Source organism: Larus michahellis, chromosome 13 (genome assembly GCF_964199755.1).
Source record: "Larus michahellis chromosome 13, bLarMic1.1, whole genome shotgun sequence".
NCBI classification, from domain to species: Eukaryota; Metazoa; Chordata; class Aves; order Charadriiformes; family Laridae; genus Larus; species Larus michahellis.
In genome coordinates, this window is record NC_133908.1 from 9,812,757 (window position 1) to 9,832,765 (window position 20,009).

General features: G+C 36.4%; 1 protein-coding gene across 8 annotated transcripts in view; it reads right to left on the bottom strand.

Annotated features, from left to right (window-relative positions):
• The window catches only part of GLT1D1 (glycosyltransferase 1 domain containing 1), a 62,384-nt gene that overhangs the window by 37,344 nt on the left and 5,031 nt on the right, over positions 1–20,009 (bottom strand). For all 8 annotated transcript variants that reach the window (XM_074605964.1, XM_074605965.1, XM_074605961.1 and 5 more), the window contains 3 exons: positions 13,253–13,401; positions 9,622–9,727; positions 4,269–4,320 (listed from right to left, as the gene is read on the bottom strand). In XM_074605964.1, coding sequence (XP_074462065.1) covers positions 4,269–4,320; positions 9,622–9,727; positions 13,253–13,352 — 258 coding nt within the window. In that variant the 5' untranslated portion in view covers positions 13,353–13,401. The remainder of the gene's footprint in view (positions 1–4,268; positions 4,321–9,621; positions 9,728–13,252; positions 13,402–20,009) is intronic.

A 20,009-nucleotide genomic window follows, 5' to 3' on the forward strand; every position in this document is an offset into this window, starting at 1 on the left:
CATTTCCAAAGTTACTCCTGAAGTGCTACTACGCTAGGTGTTTAAGTGATTAAATAAGCAAGTTCTTATATTTTTCTATAACTCCAACCATGAATTTGTGGAATACATTTTTTTCACCAAAACCATGAAAATATTCTTGGGATCTTTCCACATTGAAAAAACAACCAAAACCAAAAATGCAACAACACTCCCCAACAAACAAGCAGAGTTTTTTGAGCTTGAAGTTTTTGTGCAAAGCTGTGTTCTGTGTTTTGTGCAACTGCCTGTGTTCAGGCAGCTCCTAGTTGTTCTAAAAGCACCGGCTGCAATGCCTGTGAAGGAGTGAGCTAACGGAGGTATTGCTCAACTGGTGTAAGCTCCAATAGACTTGCTCAATATAACCTTGAATGTTTCAGTTTGAAATTATAACCTTTCAAGCAGTTCCGCTAATGCTATTGCTTAATTTAGCACCATAGCATCCAGAAACAACCAACCTTCTTTAGAGCACCACTCTTCGCTATCTTGAGACTATTCTCTTGCCTCCTTTTCGGTGCCAATTTCATTGCGTAGAGAGGCACAGTCCCAGCAGGCTGCGACTCTCTGAGTCGCTATTTGCCTGCCATGGCTCTTTCTAAAGTGCAGATGGAAAAAGGACTGCTAGATTGCCCCTCCAGCCATTCCACTCTTGAATGGGGGGATACGCTGCTGATACACTGCTCAACTCTTCAAGCTACGTACTGCCATGCAGACTTGCCTCTTAAGGGGGAAAGTTGTTGGAATAACGTAACCAGAGTTAACCAAGGCAGAACATCACATACACCAGTGCATCGTGTTAAGCTGCAAATAGTCTTCCCTTCTCCTCTCCCACCCCACCCCACCCCATCCTTAGCAAACTGTGAAATCACTCCTGCAGGATGATGACTTGAAGGCAGGAAGAGAACTTGTATTAGAACGAGAATTAATGCAGAAACAACCTATTAAGCAACCAATTCCTGAGCCAGTCGGGTCAGGAAACAAGAAGATAAGGAAGCCAATTTTTTTTTCTTTTACTTGCGAACATTTTGGTTTTCCCTATCACTCCTATGTGACTGCCCCTCCAGTCCACTGCCCAGTCATAACAGCCTATTTTAGTTATTGAAAATGAACTGGAAAAAGAAATGGACAGAGAAGAGGTTATAAAAAAAGTGACTAATCAACAAGAGGTTCACAGATGGGAAAGAGGCGGTTTCTGAGAATCAGTGAATTAACTAAGTCACAAAAACTACATGAACAAACAGCAAATCCACACATAAATTAAGTGAGGGAAAAGAACAATGTTTACGCTACAGTGGAAGACTAAGGATATTCTGTGGACTTTATCTTTCAAAAGCTATAAGAACTTTTGTGTTCAAAGCATTTAAAAATAAGAAAAAATGGTTTAATAGGTTATTTTATTACCTAACATTTGTTGTTCCTTCTCTTACCTACAAATAAGCAGCATTTTAAATTATATTGGATCTTCTAATCCTAAAAAAAGCCTTGCAAACAATGGAAACAGCATGGCAAGCTGGAGGCCAACTTCAGAATTTAAATTGCCAGGACAAGTGGGATAGCTGAAGTTCAGCGCCAGGACATAGATGCAACAAAACAGAAGGTGGCAAAAAGCAGATGGGGCAGAGGGCAGCTTAAGCCAGCCTTGCCTCCAGAGCTGCCATGCTGTAGAGTTCTGCCTCAAACTCTGGTGGGTGAAGATAGGCTTTTAGTTCCCTAAAACCACTAAGTTTCAAAAATAAGCTTAAGTTAAGCATCTGGTTTCATGCTCTGCTGGACCTTTAATGGCTTACGGTGAGTAAATATAATCCTGCCAGGGCTTGGATCATCAAGAAGAAAATAGCAGGAATACTGTGTAACGGGGCATACAGATGTATTCACACTTTATAGATCAATTTTCTGTTATGTTCTTTATTTTAAATGGTCTTGAGGAGAATGGAAAAATGAAATTGAATGCTAATAAAACTGGGCTAAGTAATTCTTATGCACCGGTTTTACACTGCTGAAATAAAACACTGACTGTAAGCACAAGATCTTTACAGTATTTCAAACTCACTTGGAATAAATTATTACAAATGCTGCATTATGTATTTCATAATTAAAGATAATTTATCCAATGCAATAGAAAAGAATTTGTTGGAAGATACAGCCCTTGAGCACAGTGCAATTGCTTCCATATTCATAATTTAAATTCCTAATTGACTGTCTCACTAATAAAGCACACGTTAGAGGAATATGCAGTTCACATTAATGTCAGTTAATATGTAGAGTGTTAATATTCTATGACCTAGGTATGGAAAGATGTATTCATATTCTTCACTGTTTGAAAGTAAATGTGTTACATTTGCTCTCACCCTTTATATGAAAATACAGCTGTAAAAAAAAACTAAAACCCCCAGCATTTAATACACAGGTCAGCAGGTGGTATTTCAGTTTAGGACTTCACAGACTTGCCTCCAATTCTCTGTCTGACACAGACCTTCTCCAAAACACTGAGTGAGTCCCATAGGCCTGGAGCACAAAGGTGTTGAGGTAAAATCCATCAAAGTTAAGTACTTAAAAACATTTGAGGTGCTGATTTCAAAAGGATTTCAAAGTTCATTTCTGCTTCTTATACTCTTACTTTTGTCTTTTCCTTGCAGAAGATCTTTCAGCCCTTTCACGTTTATTCATCATGAAGCTCATTGTAGTAACTATTAAAATCAAGCTATATTTGCAATGTAAATACCAGCTCCTATGTCTGCTCATGTATCCTTTTAACGAAAGTAGATTAAAAAAAAAAAAATCAATTCATGCTGAAACAAAGTATTGCATATTAAATTGTTCTGTTGCGCAAGCTCCACGTCTATGTGATTTTTTTTTTTAGGCAAGGGTGTGTTAATGATCATATTATGATGCAAATTAGAACTGTCGGGATACCAAGCAGCTAGTTTCTACTTCTTGCATTTATTGTTCAACTTCAGCTGATGTTTGACAATATGAGGTGAGTGGAGCTAACAGTTCACTGCAGCTGGAAGAGGGGGGTCCTATCTTGGTCTTTTTATCCCAGTATGTTACCCCTTACTGGCTGCCAAAAAGTTACTGCTTACCCTCTGCTGGATCTGGTGCCCAATGCAGCTCTCTGCAATCCAGTGCAAGCCTTTAGCCAACACGTTAGCCTGAAAACTGACCTTGCACAGGAAATCAGTTGGGCCATCACGCTGGAGCAGCAAGCCCTGCTGCCTGGCGTGGAGATTTCCACAGGTTACCAGCGCAGCCTGACACTATCCAAAAGCACTCCTTGTACTCAAACGACTGGCAGCTCTTTATTGTCTTACGCTGCTCTTCAGAAACCAGGATTGAGGACTGCCTACTTCAAGGATTTGTCTCAGTTTTCTCTGCTGGTACTGTGCCATCAACTCAACCACCTAAGGGTTGACCCAGTCTATATTCAAGTAGGAGCATCAGATACTAAAAATAATTGCACTGCATGTCTGAAGTAGACTTGCAATACAGCAAATGCAATAGTACCTACTAAATGAAGAGAAAGACAACCAACCATTAGTACTGCCAGTTCTTTGCTGGCTAAATATCTCCTTAAAATACATTACCAAATGTATTTAACTACTATACCGTTGGACGAAAATAATTTCATTCAGTATTTTTCCATGTATCATTCAGCAGGGTGTGTTTTGTTTTATTTTCATAAGGAGAGATGAGTATTAAGAAAGTTAAGCGCTACTTATGTGCTACCTATCACTCAAGGCCTGGTCAACTGGGCTGTATATCAAATATTGCCGGGCTTAGCATAACTTCAATTTTAGCTCTGCAGTTCACCTTAAGAAGTTAATTCTGCTTCTACTGTTGACAAAACAAGTATTTGCAAATTATTCTTCCAAATTCTTTATTGTAAGTAAAGCTGTTTAGTGGAATTTTGGCAACATAAAGTTTATTAAATGATGCAAAAAGAAACAATATATGCATATGGCATCAGGAGAGACTCGATAACAACAGCAATGATTAGTTTTAAATGTTACAGAGAAGCACTTCCTAAACTGCCGTATACTCTTTTCAAATACTAAACAGCTTACAGCTTTTAAATGCCAGATAGATCTATTTGACCTGTCGAAGTACATAAATATGAAATGCTTTCTCTGAAAGGAAAAACAGGAATAGAGAATATGAAGATTATCACAATTCTATAGCATTATTTAGAAAACATTTTAGGAGAATGCATAGTTGATAATACTATAAGCATCACCATCATCATGTGAACATACCCACTCTGCCGCTGCCAGTTCCTTCATTTTCATCGTGAAAGCTACTGCAAACCTAGTTAAATGGACAAAAATAGTTGGGATCATCTGCTTAAACTGTTTAAACATAAAAACAGAAAAGTACTTCAGGAAAAAAAATCTTTATAAGAACACAGAGCAGAGGCTTATAAAAATTATTATAGATGCAAAGACAGAAAGCAGGCTTTCTATTTGTTTTAGCAGAAAATACTGGTGAAAAAATGATATCTCTTCAGGCTTTACAACTTAGAGCTCTTGGGAAGTTAAAGTGAGGATTTTTTAAAGTAAGAGAAAACCCTATAATGGGAACATCCCCCCGTTGATCTAGATTAACTGCAGTCGTGAGTTAGCATTTCATGTTTCTACAGCAGTGTAAGTTGCAATAGCCCTCTTCACAACCAGAAGGGTAGGTAAGAAGGGATCTCAAGTCCAGTGAGTTTCATACTATTGTTACTTGACAATATCCAGTCCCACTATTTGCAACTCATTGCAACTGAGTTTAATTCAAATGAGCAGATGGATTTTTTTAAAACCTTTCCCAATGTTCTCTCCTTATTTCTAAGTAGTCAAAGCTGGCAATGAGAAACAAACATCTGAGACCAAAATGTGTCAGGAGAATGTTCCAGAAATGTCTCTCTTCAGGAGAAATATAAAAATTAAATAAAATAAAAAAGAAGAAAGATGATCAAGTGACTGGGCTTCAATGCTGGAATCACACAGACTTGGGACACTCAGGTCTGTAGCTCTGAATGCTCGGCATCTGCAGTGGAGATGAAATTTGCAGTGCTGAGTTAGATACCTGATATTCCTTTATAATAAAGAGGGAAGAACTGGGTGCCCAGAAATGAGATCTACAACAGTCATTGTCTCAGGCAAAGTGACCGTTACACTAGCAAGCATAATACTGATAGAAGGGCATTTTGACTGTTTTCTGATTAAGACTTTTTGTTACGAGAAGGGTGTTTAAATGAATGAACTGTAGAATAGTATATAAACACCTTCTACTCCTCCTCTGCAATGTATATAAATCATAAAGCCAAAGTAAGAACAAGCAAACAAAAGTGTACTTGAATAACTTAATGGCTAGAGTTTTCATCTGGGAGGGAAAAGAGAATTCTATTCCCAAACCTACTTCCACCTTTTCCCTTATGGCTGTTTATAATGGCTCATCTGGACTTCTATTTATGTGCCTTTGAGAAATGCATGTAGTACACTATCATTCCATGTAACAGCAGAGTTTTGTCAGAGGCCATTTAAAAGCAGCATTGATATGAACAGTTTTCATTTTTGGGCGTCTCATTACAGAGAGACTTCAGCCACAGAAATCTAATTTCCAAACATACTTGATAAACAAGTTATTCTCACTGGGAGCTTGGTGTAATACCAAGAAGTCACATGAGATATTTTTATGGAGTTAGAGTTAACAAAGAATCCCTGTTCAGAAGAGATCTTAAGAACATGCTGGGCTTTAATGTAGCTTTTAAGTTGTGATGAAATATAAACACATGCTTTGACTGTTCTCAAATGGAACTTTAGTGTTAACTAGAACCACAAATGGGACCATTTCTGAAGACTATCAGCCCTGTGGAATAGAAATGTTTGAACGCCGCCTTCATATGAGACATAATGTGTCTGCTCAGCAAAGTTCCCTTTTTTTAATTGCTTTTATAGATCTTGAATATAAAACAGAGGTTATCACATATTAAACTTATGATTCGGTGTTTCTTTTTCATAGAATTCATGCAATGTTTCTGTCCTGAGCCAATCCTATGATATCTCAATGGTTAGAGGTGAAACACATTGCTAAGTCACAAGCAGAACAGTGCTTTTAATTTGGAGATGTTATGTTGTAATTTGAGGACATGAAAGCATAATCATTCATTAGAGGTTACATAAATGCTGAATTATAACTCCTACTTTTGTTTGTTGAAACAAACCTTATTCCCATACATTTGTTTTGTAGTATCTGCTTTATGGTACTGTAATGAATTTCACATGTGCAACTTGACAGCTTTAAGGTTATTAAAGCCTTTGCAAATGCTTGTTTTGTCAAGTTGCACATGCTCCCTTTCCAGTTTTTGCAATTATACTTCCAATACATCACATTAACAAGCAGAAAAAACTGTTGCTCCTAAGTCTACAAAATACTGTTCAATAGAAAAAAACACCCTAGAGGAGTACAACCACCATTTAGAGGAATTCGATTAAAAATGAAACACTCATTATAAAGCTAGACAGTGTTCAATACTTCGCTTTATGGAATGTGGTGGTATATTGTACTGGGCAAGTAATCTACAATTCATGGTGCTTTCTGCTTAGAACCTTGCAATCAATAAAGAAAAAAAAAATCAATGTTTCTTTTAATAACTATGTAATGAATAATACTAGTGATAATACTGGAGAAGAGATCCATTCAGAATAACTTCTAGAAAATTGAATTACTTTTCCTGTAGCAGAGAAAATATTATGAACTGCATAAGGATGCAGTAATATATTTTGAAACATCATAGGAAATCCAAGCTACAAAACTATACTTCAAGATCCTAACTTAATTATCATTAAAAAAACATTCAGTAAAGCAGATGTTTTGTATAAGCTATATTAGCTATATTTGTGACAAATCATATTTTAAACACAGAACTGATCAAATGGACACACTCAGAGATTCTGTTTTTATATAATTTTCATTTAGCACAGTGCTGAAATTTAACTGATGCATTAGATATATTTTTTCCTCTTCTTTCAGACGTGTTTAAAGAAAAACTTCTGATTATTTGATAACAAAAGTAAACAAATGTATACATTTTCCCTTGAATGGGGCCTTAAGTTGCTTCTCAAAGTTGCTTCTCAATTACAAGTCACACTAAGACATAAGAACATGCCCTAATGATTTTTCAGTGATTGTGATTAAGTGCTGTCTTTAAAATCTCTTTAACTACCACATTTTATAGGGCACTATAGACAGAATAGCATATCTATGCCAGCATTAAGGTAGCTAATAATAGCTAGAACATACAGTGGTATTAGCAAAGACAAAACTATAAGATAGAAGCCTGCTGCAGATTCTGCATGTACTTCCTCATTGCTAACATGAACCAAAATCCATACAGCTGTATCTGAACCGCTGTAGTTATCCGTCTTCGCTAGAATGCTGGGATGAATGGAGATGGTATCCTGAGCAAGCTCTGCTCAGCAAGATATTTCAGCTCTGCTAAAGTATGCAAGCAGTACCACTGGATTTGATAAGATGTTCCAGATGCTTAAATTTTATCACACCTGGTACATCAAAGACCCCTTTTGCTTATGCAGAGCTCAGTTCTGGAGCAATGACTCTTCAGAGTACTCAAGTCACCAGTCACAGTATGAGGCTGAGTGACACGCCGTAGCAGCTTACTAACCCAGGGGAAAATTAAAGCCAATTTTACACCATTTAGTGAGTTAAACTTGCTCAGAAAGAGGTCCAATGCTGGCACAAGGAAGGGTGGGTCACACAGCCACAAGGAAGAGAAAGGAGGAGAGGAAGGGAGGTAGCAGTAGAGCCATCCCTGCCACCATTGAGGTATTACACTGGTGGCTGCACATGAAGTGACAGCCTTAGCCTCTATCTTGATAAGGCTTAAGCTATCTGTTAAGTTAATTTCATCCATTGGAAGATTTACATACATAAAATGCTTTAGTTTCCAATAAGAAAAGGGTTTATTGGCCCACCACGGACGTGATCAAACACTGTTGAAGTCAACAGACCTCCAGACCAAGCAGAAGGAAACTTCTTTTCTGGGGATGTTGAAACAATGAGAAATGCTGTAAAAACCTTGTTCTTTTTTAGTCATTTTCTCAGATTTCTGATGAAATTTTTACATTTGATGACTACACTGATATGTCACTGGAACTTTTCCGGACTTTAAAACACCCTGAAAATACTGTCTTGTCAATTCACTTAAAAAATTGAGAGAATTTGCTTAAAGACTTTTTTCAGTCTCTGCTTCTTTGTTCAAGTATCTAGAGAAAATATCACATTAGCAGGAGAAAAGAACAAAAGCTCTTTATATTTGAGTCACCTGCTTTTCAATCAGCCACTCTATCAACAAGGTAGATGTGAGGCCTCCGAGAACGGGTTTGATTCTGTGATGCAACACAACTAACGACAGTTGTTTGTAGTTGTTGTTTTACTTAAGTGAAACTGCTGGGCACCTTTGTCTGTACGTACAGATAGCACTTAATGCATAAAATATGTTAGTTCCAATACAAAATATTTTATATGTTTGAATATATGTAACATAAACCAGAATTTACTAAGAAACAGATGTTTTAAAAGAAAACAACTTGGAGCAACATTTAGCACTTCTGGCACAGAGCCTTGGCAAACAGGATCCAACCTTGTTTAGGTTAATAATATAACTACAGTAAGATTTAATGAGAATATTCATACCTCCACTGCTAACAAAGATTTGCTGTTTAAATAGTCATACCTCCACCACTAAATCACCATTAACCACCTCCAACACTAAAGATTCACTGTTTAAATACCAAAATCAGTCATCTCACGGCCAGGATAGTTCTGTACAAATGAGGTTTGTATGGATGTTGTTGGAGATACTTAGATGTGCATTTCTTTACTAAATCTCTGCAAATACAAACACTCTAAAATAATTCTGGTAAGAAATTAAAACTTGATTGTATGAAATTGTATCCATTACAAACACGTCAAATAAACCACAATCAAGTTGCTACAGTCTACAGTTATACTAACCAGCAAAGGCTGTCTTTACAATGTCTACCCATAAAGTAGATCATTCTGCAGAGCAGTATGCTGCCAAATCCCAGGTTAAGCATTCGTGCTATTATTCTCATTTCTTTTACCTGCCTCTGTATTTTATATCTTCATCACATGCATAGTCCTATTATTCTAGAAAACAGTTACGATTCAGTAGACAAAGCACAGGGTTAGTTAGCAAGAAGGATTAGTTAGCAAGAGAATAGATTTCATTAGCTTTTAATGGGATTTGAGTCTTTTTGAAAATTCACAGCCCAAGAGACCAAGTTTCAGCAATACCTCTGCGAACTCTTACGTGGACAAATACGACGAAAGGATTGTAACAGAGGAAATATAAAATGGATAGACTGCATACAGACGACATTTTATGAAGAAACCATTTCTACTTCCAATACTGAATCATAAAATAATACGTAGAGCTGATAGGGATTTCAAGTAGTCTATCATTTGTCTGCTGGGCTACACATCTTCCAGCGACTCCAAGCGTTTATGGAACAGTTCCTAAAAGATCTGCCATTACAAAAATGCAATTTCCTGTCATAAACCTTCCACGTATGCTTTTACCTGGCTTCTTCTAGCACTGCTCCCATTACTCGATGTTTCTCTTCACATTTGATATCTTCATTTACATCTGTCCCACCAAAGATGATTCCAAAAGGAATTCTGCTACCTGCAAAGCAATGACTATGATGAGAAGCTCACCAGCATGTCAAGGCAATGACTAGAAGAGGAACATAAGAATGAAAAAGTATATTGATAATACTGTATCACATATGTAAGCAAAAGCCTTTGAAAAAGGAACCTGGAGAAACTTGAATTTTTATGTTTTTGGCTTTGTGCTTTCAGAGCATGTCAGTCTGTTGTGTAGCTTTGAGATTTTTCTTTGCCTTTTCCATGCTTAGTAAAAACAATCAATTAGTTTCTACACTTGCCAGCCCACCAAACAGCATATATATTTTAAATGTTATTAACATTTTAATAAGATGCATTATTGCAAAGTTTGGTCCCAGGTACCTAGCTTCAGCCACTCATTCACTGTCCCATCAAGCATTCCGATACAGTGGTTTGGGTGACCATCCTGCAAAGTTGGTTACTGAAAATATTTTTGTTTCTTTTTTTTTTTCTTTAAATATTGACTTCCAAAGCCAGTTCTACTGCTACAAAACACGTAGATAGACCCACACCACCGGACAAGGTCACTGAATTAAGTAAGGCAGCATATGTGAACCTGCAATAACACAATTGTTTTGCCTAATTCCATCCCAAAAGATGGATCTGTGTTTATAATTGGTTGCTCCGAGATCTTCTGTGATCACCCAAGTGATGAAAGTTGTTTTAGGATGCCTTACAGTGCTCAGAACAGTAAGAGCAGAGGAAGTCATGTTGGCTGTGGGACAGTCTGTACACAAGACCTATTCAACATTCAAATTTTTGAGTATCAATAACAGCATATATATCCTAGTGTTGTCTGCAGTCTGGTACAAGCCTAGTTTTGACACACAGCACCACAATAAATTCATATTTGCATAAGGCTAAAGTCACCCAAACAGGGTAGAATAGCACTTCCACGCTAACAGTGGCTGGACTTACGAAGACGAGGCCAAAGGCTACTTAAAGAAAAATTAAAAAAAGCCAATAGTAGTGTAAGATTCCTTTCTAATAGTATTTCTTTTCTTGGAGTCAGGTTATTTTTAGTAACTGACAAGTTACCAATAACGTTCTGCCCTTAAACTAATCAAGATAGCAGACAATAATGTTTACTGTTGATTGTTTCAACACTGAAAACAATTAAGTGGTCAGTTTTACACCACATTAAGCTAACAAATAACAGACGTGGTGGCTAATTACTACATGCAGAACATAGTTTTAAATTCCAAATGGGACTGCAGTTTTGCAAAAGAAACAATCTCTAGTAAGACAGCCTAAAAAAACTGCCATTAAGGTGACCAATTTCATGGATTTTGCAGATTTGTGTTAGCTGTAACAGATGAAACCAAGGTTTTCTCCGACTGTGAAGAAGAATAAGCAGTTAGGCTGTACTGCCACTACACACTGTGTATCAAGAAAGGCAGAAAATATGCTTTGTTTTTTCCATTTTGCTGTCAGATGGAAGGGGAGAGGGATCAAGGACTCAGTAGACAACACTGTCTTCAGCACTGACCGAAGAGCAGGGCACGAGAAGTTATTGTGTTGATGGAAGGTTGTCCTTTTGAGAGATAATGTAACTGACCTTGAACGTTCATCGCTGTGGAAACTATTGGTGACACTTTCTACAGCGACCCATAGTGGCTTAGGGGGTGGAGGGGAAATTATAGGTTAATCAAAATTCATGGTTAAAACCAAGCAAATACGGAAACGTTAAAGCAAATGGGGAACGAAATAAATATGTTGATAAAGATAGAAAACATACTATATGGTTCACATTTGTATTTGAAAATTAAGTGAGCTGTAAGATGAGGATTTATTAGCATTGCTAATTTGCTCATTGCTACATGAAAGAACAAACAAAAAGAATTAAAGACCAATTGCCATTCTGGCTACTTAAAGACTTTCCTTGGCATTTTTAAATATTATACTCTAATGTTTGTGAAGAGAATTAATGTGCACTATCAAAGCACCACCACACTAATCTTCAAGAGACTGAGTTTCTGTAATACAATATAAAATATATATTGCCTTTCTAATAAATAAAAAAGTAAATAACTATTATGTCATCTATTACATGTGTTGATCATACATCCCCAATCATGTAAACAAAGTTTCCAAGATGAGGTACAAAAGTTTGCTAGTAGGGTAATAATGGTAGTATGACTGTAATGGATAAATTTCTTTAAGGTATTTCTTAATAAGGGATATGGAAAGATTAAATGTTACAAGAATCAGGAATGTCTTCTGAATCACTTTTTCCTTTCAAGAAGTCTACAATAACTTTTACACTTTGACTAGGATCATACCAGGAATCATACCACTTACTGTCTTGCTTTTCATAGATTTCTGTTTCATTTTTTATTCAGTTATTGCAGATGGTTTTCGGAACAGTGTGACTGACATATTTAAATTACTGAGCTTTTGTAAACCATTCAAGCATCAGGCTTTGTAGGATTTGTGGAATTTTGAAAATCTTATCGCAACAGCATTTGGGCAATGCTATGCAAGTCAAAAATGCAATAAAGTTTGACAGTAAACATTTAAAATCCAACCTTATATTTTGTTACTTTGCAAAAAAAAAGAGATAGTTCTAAGAACTTCCATAAGCCTTGTCCAAACCAATTCCGGATCTTGTCACAAAAACAATCATCTCTATATTCCAACAAGAGAAGTCTTAATGCATATGTTAGCAGAGATCACCTTACAGAATTATTTATTTGTATTCTAGGATCCCTACTGAAACCAGAGCTCCATTGTAACAAAAGACACACCAGCGTGCCAGACAATAATTTGGGCTTTCTGAAAACCCACCGGCACAAATTGTGGGGGGACTTCTGAAGTCTGAAAACTAGCACAACACAACTTATACTGAGATCTGATGAAAGTATCAAATTATGTACTTTTGTCCAAGTGAATATATTTGTACAATACGAATGCGATCTCAAAAACGGATGCACACTTGCAATTTCAGTAGGTGACAATGTCTGTAATTTTGAAAGCCAGTGCATCTGGTGTATCATTAATGGCAGGCTAAAATTTTGTTCTACATGGCTAGAAACAATAGAAAAATTTTATTATTTTTCTGAAAGCATCCTGTCTCCTACAGTTTAGCTGTCATGAATGACATCTCAAAGTTATTGCATGTCCAGAAAACCCTGACTCATTTTTGAGCAGAAAAATCAAATTAGCCTCTCTGCTTTCTTCTGTTTGACCTCAGCTATACTTAGCCAAGCCATTGTCCTCTGAAAGAACACATTTGCTGAAAGTATCTTAATGTTAATATAATGCTCTTATCTTAATGTAGTTAAAGTACTTAATTATGAAATGCACTATGTGCTTTAAAAGTTCATTTATTTAGTTCTCTCCTCTCTGGATCAGGTCTCCCACAGAGAAAGATTTTCAGCATTTCTGAACATTTGTTGAAGTGGAAAAACAGAATAATTACATTACATGTGGGTTTATACACTTATAGCCATTTATAACTGTTTGTATTCATTCTTTTCTCTTTGTAAGATGTATATTTATTGCAAAATAGAAAGGGGATTACCTTGCAGAAGTCTGCCTGCTTTATAAAGATGAATGGCCAGGGCTGCATCAAACTTGTCTGTGGAGGTTAGATTTGCTATTTCAGTCGGACTTTCATACATGAAAGCATCTTTAAGAACACAGATATGACCTGCAGCACTTAGATGATCCCTTCATTATCAGAACAAATAGAAAAAGAAAAAAAAAAGATACTGTTAATGTTGTAGGCCAGTATATTAAATAAGCTTAATCATAATCACAGAATCTTCATGGTTGGAAAGGACCTGCATTCACCTTTAGGTTAATTTTGTTCAAGCAACCATGGAGCTTGAAGGGCCAGGGGGAGCGGTCCTGAAAATATTTGTTACCTTCACCATTGTGAAGCCACAGTCACACTTCCAAGCAACATAAACTGCGTCCATTTTAAGGCCCAAGCCTTAAACAAAGTATAAACAACACCTTCGGAAATGAGCAGAAGTGAAGTATGATCAGGATCTTTCCTGATTGAGCTTCAGCTGAGAAGACTCCTTTGGAATTGAGTGTGTTAGACCTTGGTCTTAGAGATTATCAGATCCTTGTTCTGGAGAAAGGCCACCAAGTGAAACAAAACACAAATATGTCCAGCTAATCAATGCTATTAAAAATACAGAACATTTATGCATAAATGTTTGCAGGGGCAAAAAAATGAATACATAAATAAAACCGGAGAGTTTTCTGTTTGACTGTGGGTTCAACTGCTACTTGTCTTAGTTTACCCATTTGTAAAACAGGCACAGGATAATTCAAGTATAAGAAAAAAATTACACAAAAGTAATTACAAAAACACACTTTCACAGTCTTTTTAAAAAAATCTGAATTGCTAAAAAGAAAAAAAAAAAAACCAAAATAACAACCCACAACAATCCCCCCCGCCCCTATTCTAGTGTCACCTTACCCATTCATCTTTATATACAGTGGTTCCTCACATTAAAACATTGATTAAAATACTGCCAAAGTCAAGAAACTGATTGATTACAGGAGGCTTTACTTTAGGCATTTCAGTGAGCTTTGTTTTAGTCTTTCCTTTTATAGTCTGGGCTCATAATTCCTCCCACCGATACCAGAATCAGTTATCAGCCAAAAAAACATACAGGTGAAAATCCATGTTTTCATAGAAACTAGCACACACTATCTGCTGACATGTAGTGTTTAAATTTTCAATATTACAAAAAGACCACAAGAATGTTTTCTGCTTATTACATATTGTTCCAGTTGATTTATTTCTCATAGCATATTAATTGTTCTGGCATTAAAATCTGCTAACTCGATAGCTTCTTGGATAATGTCGGCTCTTTCCTTTCTTGATCATTTCATATCCTCCCAAGGAATGTAATTTTCTGTCCTGCAGAAGTTAGTCATTACTGCAGAAATTGGTGCTAAAAATGTTGTAAAATGTCTTGAGGCCTTGAGTGGAATGTATTAGCACTATATCAGACAGAGCTCCATTGGCACAACATATGGTGCTGTATTTCTTCCTTATTCTAAAAAGAAACTCATTTTACTTTTAACTTCACCATTTGAAACAAGACCAATAAATTGCAATACGTACTAATAAATAATAAAATACAGCCAGATTATAAACTCCTTATTTACACTGTTGAGCAATTATTTACATCGGTTGTCCCATGAACTGGTACCAGGTACCTGCTTGCCTTTTGCAAGAGGCTCTCAATTTGTATCTAAATAATGATTCCCAAATCTCACAGCTGTGGAAAGAAAATCTCTCGGGCAAATACTCGGGATGCTCGTGCATGCATTCCATAATTTCACAGGTGCTCATTAAATAGTCTAAAAGAATTTTTTCCCATCAGTATTCCAATTACCATAAATCACTATCATGTACAAGCAATATGTTTGCATATTACAATTAATTTGAAAATAACTCTCTCAGGACATCAGGAATCAAGAAACTCGGCTAGGAATTTCGATCTAAAGTGTCTTTTTTTAAAATATACTGGGAAATAATATTTTTCCTTTCCTCCACAGTTTCCACAGCTCCAAATCTCACAGCTGAATGACAGCTGTTTCTGCAGTAAATAGAGGGGGAACTCCCTCAAGTGTTCCAAAGGCTCATAAATTGTGGATTACCTCTATTACTTTTTTTATTCCTACACATAATGACTCAGGAGCATGTAAAAAATTTGCATACAGCTTAAGAAGGAAAAATTATCAAATTATTTCTAGAATAATTCAAATTCCCAGATGCAAAGAGAGGCCTTAATCCCATAAACATACCATTGAGTTCAATATGATTAGTCACAGGCTTCAGAGTATGCATATATGGAAATATATGTGCGTTGAAGCAGAGTTATTGGGTAGTATTTAAGTACTGAAATTTACAGTGATATTTTCATATTTTTCTAAATGACTTTTCATCTTTATAACTAAAAAAAAAAGCAGACTATGATTTTCACACATATGCTGTTATCAAGGAACATGGTAAGAGGGTGCTGCAAAGCTATTACAGGAGATTTTTTTCGAAGGCTGATCTGTCTATGAAGTCACAGATGTCCCTGAATCAAGCCAAGGCAGAAAAGATACATTACCCATATCTTTCCTCCTCCTGGCAACTGTGTATTCACATTATTTTGCCATTTCATAAACAAATACTTTCTGAATGAAAAATAAAAATGATCACGTCTCCTGCTGTCTGTGAATTAAGACAACACCGAAAATGCTAATTCTCAAGGCCACATTTTCTCTCTATCACAGTTTTGTATGTGGTAGATAAATTTCCAACTGTGTGTCTTAACAACCAGTGATTATTGCTCGGAATCAGAATTTGCCTTGCTCTGCCATATCTTTCCCTTCTACCGAAACTCTCATGGAAGCCAATACCACTACTCAGGGAGAATAATACTTCTAAAATGCAGTTTGGCTGTCAGATTTCAGATTTTGGGCGTTTTGCTAGTAAGTAACCAAACACGGAACCCTTCAGTCATTCAGTAAACTTGAAAGAACCATTTCTTAGAGTACATTGTATTAGTCACTGCCTACACTGTGATATTTATACACATCTGAATATCGGACAAAACATTTCCCAGTCCCACTGATTTTAATATTCAGGGAATTAATCTTTTTTGTTATATTTTCTACACTCTTCGTAAATCATGAGGCTTATAAGTGAAACTTGTAAGTGTCTTCTCTGGATCTATACTGTATGCAGAAAGACATTGCTAAAAGGTACAACCCTTTTCTGACACACATTTTCACTTTATTAAAGATTTCTATAGAAAAACATTTTTCCCTAACACAACTGTGAAATACCGGGTGATGTTTTACAGTGTTTCATTTTTTATTTCCTACGTTATTGACGACAACTTCTCACTTAACCCTGGCTAGCAGTCTTCCCTCCTTCAACCTGAATCTGCCGTTCACAGGTCTTCACATACAGAAACAGTCTTATAGTTCCAAACACAGGATGGCTGAAGCTAATACACAAGCGAGGTGAAAGTATGCTTACTTCTAAAGTGTTATAGTTTTGAAACTCGCTTTATTTTCTGTGATGTCTTCCTCTCAAAAACATTTGTGTTCTAATTTTCAACTGATATTTCAATGGAACTAATGGCAGACAAAGAACATCTGATTTCCAAAACATTTCTGCTAGGTAGATACACTGACACTTCTCAAATGGCACAAAATAGGCTTCATCCAAAAATGTTAATTATCTCTTTCCCTAGGCTGTCTATTCTGTAAAGCAGCTATGCATCAGCTACTGTTAAATCTACACAGCACAATTCAAAGCTTATTAAGTGAGCAGAGTCACTTCCACTGCCTTTTCTGAAACTTGGCCAGAGCTGAATATTCTCAATTCCCACTGAAGTGGATGGAATTACAAGACTAATGCTTGATCTTCTCTGTTTTCTTTGTAAATTATCTTCTTTTTTTTTTTTCATACTTATTGAAGCAAAGTATTCATTTTATTTCTCTCTCAAACTTCTCCCTTAAACAACACAGACAAATTGTGTTGGCATGAATGAAGTACGAATAAAATCCACTGTGAATAAGAAATTAAAAATGTGAGCAATAATGGGGAGAGAATCCTTCTGTCTCTATGTTCTGAAGTCAGTAACTGTCCTTTGGAAGGACAAAATAACTGCAAGGTTTAATCCTGCCTTATAAATAGATCTAGACATTCAAAACGTTTTGGGATGCAGCATACATCCAGCACAGGCCATGTAAGTGATTGCATCTCAGTTCCAGAGGTGGAGGATGAGCACCTGCCTCGGCAGCTGTGCCGCTCTGGGAACGGTCACGCAAACAACAGCAGGGATTTACCAGCGCTGGGGAAACTGACGGAGGTGGGTAAAAGACCTCTTATGATCTGCCATGAGGAGAAGAGGATCTCCTGCTTGTACGAGTGCTCTTCTGTGTGATTTTAGTGTTAGCAGATAGGGTAAGAATAGATGGAAGACAAGTTGGGGCTCAGAATTACTCCAATAAATGTCTAAGCTGAAAAATAATTGTAAAGAGGAGTCATTAGCATTATTGAATTTGTGGGTTTAATTCTCTTGCAGTTGATTACCTGGAGATTTACAGAGTGGCTATCTCAACTGTCCCATTTCAAATGAGAACTGAAACAATCTCTCCCTCTCCAAACGATATTTACATATTGACAAAATACTTCATCTAAATCTTTCTAATTAACCAATGAATTGAAGATTTCTATTCCTTCCTACTACCAAGTAATAAAAGATGAGCAGAACATTTCAAGGGGCAGAGAAGATTCATTTATTTTCTTTCCTAAGACCCTCATTGATCTCATTTCTAAGGCTGAAGAATGGCAGCCAAACCAAAGACTTTTGCTTAGTGTTTTATTTTCTACTTATTGCTCATATTTTTTAAGGTGATTAAAGATTATACTCACCAATGCGAATAAAGCCCACAGCACATTCATTTTATCACTTGTTTTAGCAAGCTGACTTCTAGCCAAATTAGATTCTGGTATCTTTGCCACCAGTTACTTTAAACCCAGGAAATGAGTATCTTATTTATGAAAAGATGAAACAGTTATACAACAGCTGTAATACCATAAACATAGTATAGCCAGTGATAATAAGCCATAAAACTAATCTATGCTGGCAAGTGTCCAACCTGAAGACAACTTCATTGTTTCATTTATACTTAACCAAAAGTTGCCATGGTTCAATACAAAAAAAAAAAAAGACTGAACAAATAAATTCATAAGCATGTATGCAGATACAACTGAGGCCAAATAGTAACTGGAATATATATACTTTTTGTGTATTAACACATACGCTACAAAGGTTACCATATGCATTTAACCTCAGGTATGGCAGATTAGTTTGAGAAGTGACATGCCCAAGCCTTTGGCCATACATGTAGATTTATTTTTTATTTTTTAAATGGCATAAAGTCTTAAGAAAACCAGTATTAGACGGAAGTATCTGCATAGGATGGTTTTAGTGATAGCTGTCCCCTGACTTGCCTTTTAGTCAGAAAGATGGATTTAATTGCTACCTAATACTCTTTACTTCAGGCTTCTTTTGGTTTCTTTTTTCCTAAACGGGCTTGTTTATATTATTCCTATAAAAAACATTCATAGTAGGTAATAAGAGAGCAACTTAACATAAGTTACAGACTCTCAAACACTATTTCTGTTAGAATCCTTTATCCACCTTTACTGTGAATATGAATTAAATTGATCTTTCACTAATTATTTTCTTTTTGTTTGAAGGTCTATGTGCGTGAGAAAGCAGCATCCACTTTGTACAAGGTATGCCTACAAAGCAACGGGATGCTAAAGCAAGCTGGTGTATTCTACACAGATCACTGCAGATGTGTTCACGTAGCTGCAAATGATTGCGTTAAGATGGTAATATATTAAACCATCTGTCAACTGAGCTGTTGCATCTCACCGAGTCGATGCCCTCTTTCATACTAAAACACATTAGCTTAGGCCACTGTGGACGAGTCAGAGCTGGAGAAGGCTAACCAAAATTACTGGTACGGTGACTTACGTAAAGGCACCTTGCTAAACCACTGTGTCTCGATGCAGTAGGCTCACATGATCACAATCAATCTCAGTGTATTAAAAGACAATTTTAAATAATATCCGGACATTTGTTTGTCTAGCTTATTCAGGTTTAGTTTAACTAGAAATAATGCAAAACCAGCTTTCCACTACATTACCTCTGCACTGCTCCACAGTCTGAATGTCTGTCTGACTTTCCTCATTTTGACATGGAAGATGAACGTAAGTGAATTTTTAATTTGTAAAAGTAGAAGAAATAATCTTGTGGAGGAAGAATGAGCACAGACATTCCCAAGAACAACTAGTTTTGTATTATCCAGTGAGCACAAAAGATTAAAGATGAAAGGAAATGCAGAATGACACACAAACCACCACACATGAACCCTCTGCTGACAGGTGCGGGTAGAAAATGTGTATTATAAACATAAGAACATATTTGTTTATCTCAACATTTTGTCAATAACTATTCCTTTAAAATACAGAAAACTTCTCGGATCTTTATGCTCTATTTGCTTTATATCTTCAATGCCTGGGTGACTGACATGAGGCAGCAGGTATGTTCCACCTCTGTCTTATACAATGCAGTGGCCCTGCACAAATCCGAGGCTGAACTTGGTATGACATGACTAGAGTGAAAACTTAAACGACATCAGAGGACTATTTCTATGTATAACATATAATATACAGATCAAGGTCAGGGCAAACTTTTAGTAGCAGAAGAGATTAATCCTAAGAAAAAACAGCT